Genomic DNA, 3838 nt, shown 5'->3' with positions numbered 1-3838 from the left:
GTGGAAAAAGTAGGCTACTACATGTCTTTACTTAAAGGGTTGATTGGGGGTGAACTTAAAGGGATAGTTCACCCCCAAAATGACTTATTTTCTATCAATTACACACCCCATGGAGACTTGAATTCTTGTTTTTTTTTTTTTTTTGTCGTATTCCTAAGCCAATAATTTGATGACTGCCGGCGGCTCCGGTAGGAGACTCAAAGTGTCAACTTTGAGTCTCCTACCGGACACATTAGCATCTTTCCGCCGGTCATCAAATTATTGGCTTAGGAATGCGACAAAAAAACTAAAAAAAATCTTAAATTCAAGGCTTTATGGGGTGTGTAAATGATAGAAAGTACGATTTTTTTTGGGTGAACTATCCCTTTCAGTAAAAGTATCAATACTCCAATGTAGAAATACTACCCAAAAAAAATATACTGCGAAAAGTATTGGCATCAAAATATACTTAAGTACTAAAAGTAAAAGTACTCGACCTGTCCTGACCCCCAGTTTGGGAACCACTGCATTAGAGAACATGAACCACCCGGAACTATCATCCTGCTTCACGATCATATCGCTTGTGGGCTTATGCCTTCTAGTACTTATTATCTCTGCCAGGCCGACAGGCCAGGGAGGTGGAGATTATGTATTTTGCCCCTGCATGTCTGTCTGTGTGTGTCTATATGCAGCTAATCTCGCAAACCGACCAATTGCGCTCAGCAGAGCGCCGCCATGCTCGGTTATCTAGCCCAGTGTATATCAACCCTGGCAAACGTCCCAATTTTGGGCCGGGGCTACTGCTGAGGTGTGCCGCGCCGTTTGAAGGAGGTTTTTTTTTTTTAAACAATAATAATAATCAGGCATGCAAACAGCCCCGAGGTGAAAAGGGTGACAACATGCTGTTTTTTTTCGGGTCAGGTGTCACACTATTGCCCTATTTGGATTCAAAACGGCTAGTGGAAGCTGAAAAGCTACAAGTTTGCATGTCTGAATAATGCAAAAACAGAAATATTTGTTTGCATTTGCTTTTTTTCTCCCCCATATATTTTCACGATAAAAAAGTGCGTATCGTATCGAAATCGTATCGAAGTTGTGTGCCCAATATCGTATCGTATCGTTTCATGAAATGTGAAAATCGGCACACCCCTAGTGTGTGTATATAGATATACCGTATATATATATAATTATAGATACCGTATTTCTAGGTGTGCCCTGGGATTTTTTGGGAACGGGTACAACGGGTACCCCCAGGCTAGATTCTAGCCTGGGGGTACCCGTTGTACCCGTCAGAGTACCCGTTGTATATGTTTATTGGACGTGATTCCACATTTCCCATTAGGGATGCTGAATTTGCCACCTTGACAGTCCTGACACACTGGCGGCGCTGTGATAGGTCAGTGCGTCACAGCGTCCTGACACAGCACTGCGATTGGACAGTGACTGTCCAATCACAGCGTTACGTCTGATGTCATCAGTATGACATCAGTGTGGTTGACATATAAAATGATTTGCAAGGACACAATCCTCACCATTCAGCAAACATCAGTGGTATCTGCATTGTGGATAGGATTTCTCCGGACACAGTGACAGCATGGCCGTTCAATACTAGACTAATCCATAAAGAGAAAGAAAACAAGAAAGTTGGTTTGTTGAAGAGAGTTATTGCATGGTGCTAGGGGACTGTTGGACAAAGCTCTCCTGGTTTTATTACCAGTATCAGCTGGTCACAGGTCTCTACATGCTTGAGCCATGGGAGAGGACCACGTTCAGCTCTCTGGTGATCGCTGTAGCAGGTGTTGCTGTTTACTACACACAGGCTCTTCACTACGCTCAGAGTATGTTGTCTTGTCTCAATGAGTTGATCTGGAAGGACTGGCTGTGGTTTCCTGAAGGCATGGGCTGGGCTGATATGAAGGACCATGATGATAAGATTTTCCCTAAAGCAGGAGACCTGTGGATCACCATCCCCATTGCGGTGATGCTCGTGCTCTCCAGACCGATATTTGAGAAGATGATTACCCGTCCACTTGGCGGTCGACTTGGGGTGAAGGACAAGCAACGTGTCAGAGTAAACCCGAATCCAGCATTTGAGTCCTCCTTCCGTAGCTCAAAACATCCCTCACAGAGCAATTTGGAGAGTCTAAGCAAACTGACGGGCTGGTCAGTACGACAGATCCAGAGATGGTTCAGGAAACGGAGGAACCAGGACCACCCAAACAAACTCAAGAAGTTCTGTGAAGCCAGTTGGAGATTTACATTTTACTTTGTTAGTTTCTTTGCTGGCCTTGCAGTAATGTACGATAAACCATGGTTTCTCACATCGCCTGATTTCATTGACTATTGGAATGGCTACCCTAAATTCCCACTGCTGCCTTCCCAGTACTGGTATTACATGATTGAGATGGGATTCTACATGTCACTGGTGTTCACTGCGGCGTGGGATGTAAAACGCAAAGATTTCAAGGAAATGCAAGTTCACCATGTAGCCACCATTTGCCTCTTGACCTTCTCCTGGCTGGTTAACTATGTCCGGTTAGGGACTTTGGTCATGCTGATACATGATGCCTCAGACTTTATGTTGGAGTCAGCCAAGATGTGCGTCTACTCGGGGTGGAGGAGAACCAGCGACTTCATCTTCATTATATTCGCATCTACTTTCATATTCAGCCGCCTCGTAATCTTCCCATTCTGGATCATTCACATGACGTTGATCAAACCCCTGACCTTGTACAAACCTTTCTTTGGCTTCTGCTTCTTCAATGGCCTTCTGGTTCTGCTCCAGTTTCTAAACATTTACTGGTCTTTTCATCTCCTGGCTGCGGCCAAAAGGTTCCTTTCTGGCAGCCACGTCGAGGATGAGCGGAGTGATGAAGAGGCAGAGACAGAGTCTGGAGATGAAGATGAGGGCAAAAGAGAAACCTCTTAAATTAGCCATGTGCAAGAACGGCCACATGCTGCTTTTTTCTTTTCCATTTTCTCCCCAACTTAGTTTACCAATTCCCCATACTGTCCCCGTCACTAGTACTGCCAACCACCACTGTTGGTCTGGGGAGAGGGTGTGCTGTAGACCACTGGTTCCCATTTTTTTTAGCTCGAGACCCAAAAAAATGTCTCCCCGGGACCCAAACTAGTGAATACAGATCAACAAGCTCAGTTGTGAGCTTAGATTGGTTATTTTCACTACTTTAAAAACAAAACCAAAAAAAAAAAATTATTGATGGAATCTCTGATTTATTTTTTATTTTATTTTATTATTTTTAAATTGTTTTGAAGAAAAAAATTAGGAAATCAACTAAAAAAGGAGATATTTAGCCTACTCCCATAAAAATGGGGCCGCTGGCGTGTAGCCTGACAGCGTGTCGTGGGTTCGAGTCCCTTTGCTTCATGTCACTCCCCATGTCTCTCTCCCCACTTCCTGTCAGCTTAATCAAAAAGGCATAAAAGCCAAAAATATTAAAAACCAAAAAATGGGTCTGCAACCCAAACATGGGTCCCAACCCACTGTATGGAAAACTACTGTAGACCAATAGATCTGCTATTTTTCGCTATTTTTTTAAATGTATGAAAAAATAAAAATCGTTTTCCCTAAAGCAGGACACCTGTAGCCTCGTAACCCCCCCCCCCCCCCCCACATGACATCAAATGCAAATGATCAATGTTCCCCCCAGAATAGGGATGTGAGGGTTCAAGTGTTTAAAGAAAAAAATAAAAAAGTCCCTTTTACACAAAGCTTTGACGGCCCCCTGCAGTATCTCTGATGGGGTCCGGGACCCCTAGGCCGGGGGTCCTCAGAGATACTGCAGGGGGGCCGCCAAATCTTTGTATACATGTGGTAGAGTGGCTCTACAGGCCACTA

The 3838-nt window shown here is 44.1% G+C and overlaps 1 protein-coding gene across 1 annotated transcript; it reads left to right on the top strand.

Moving 5' to 3' along the window:
* Positions 1-1819: 1819 nt before the first annotated feature.
* On the top strand, positions 1820-2908 carry LOC308100605 (ceramide synthase 2-like; the record flags this gene model as incomplete). Its single annotated transcript, XM_080449671.1, has 1 exon — positions 1820-2908. The coding sequence occupies one exon, from the start codon at positions 1820-1822 to the stop codon at positions 2906-2908; it is 1089 nt and encodes a 362-aa protein (XP_080305797.1).
* Between the last annotated feature and the right edge of the window lie 930 nt (positions 2909-3838).

This window comes from Gymnoscopelus braueri (assembly GCF_963280865.1).
Source record: "Gymnoscopelus braueri genome assembly, chromosome: 14".
Taxonomy (NCBI): domain Eukaryota; kingdom Metazoa; phylum Chordata; class Actinopteri; order Myctophiformes; family Myctophidae; genus Gymnoscopelus; species Gymnoscopelus braueri.
This window is presented reverse-complemented; position numbering and strand designations above follow the sequence as displayed.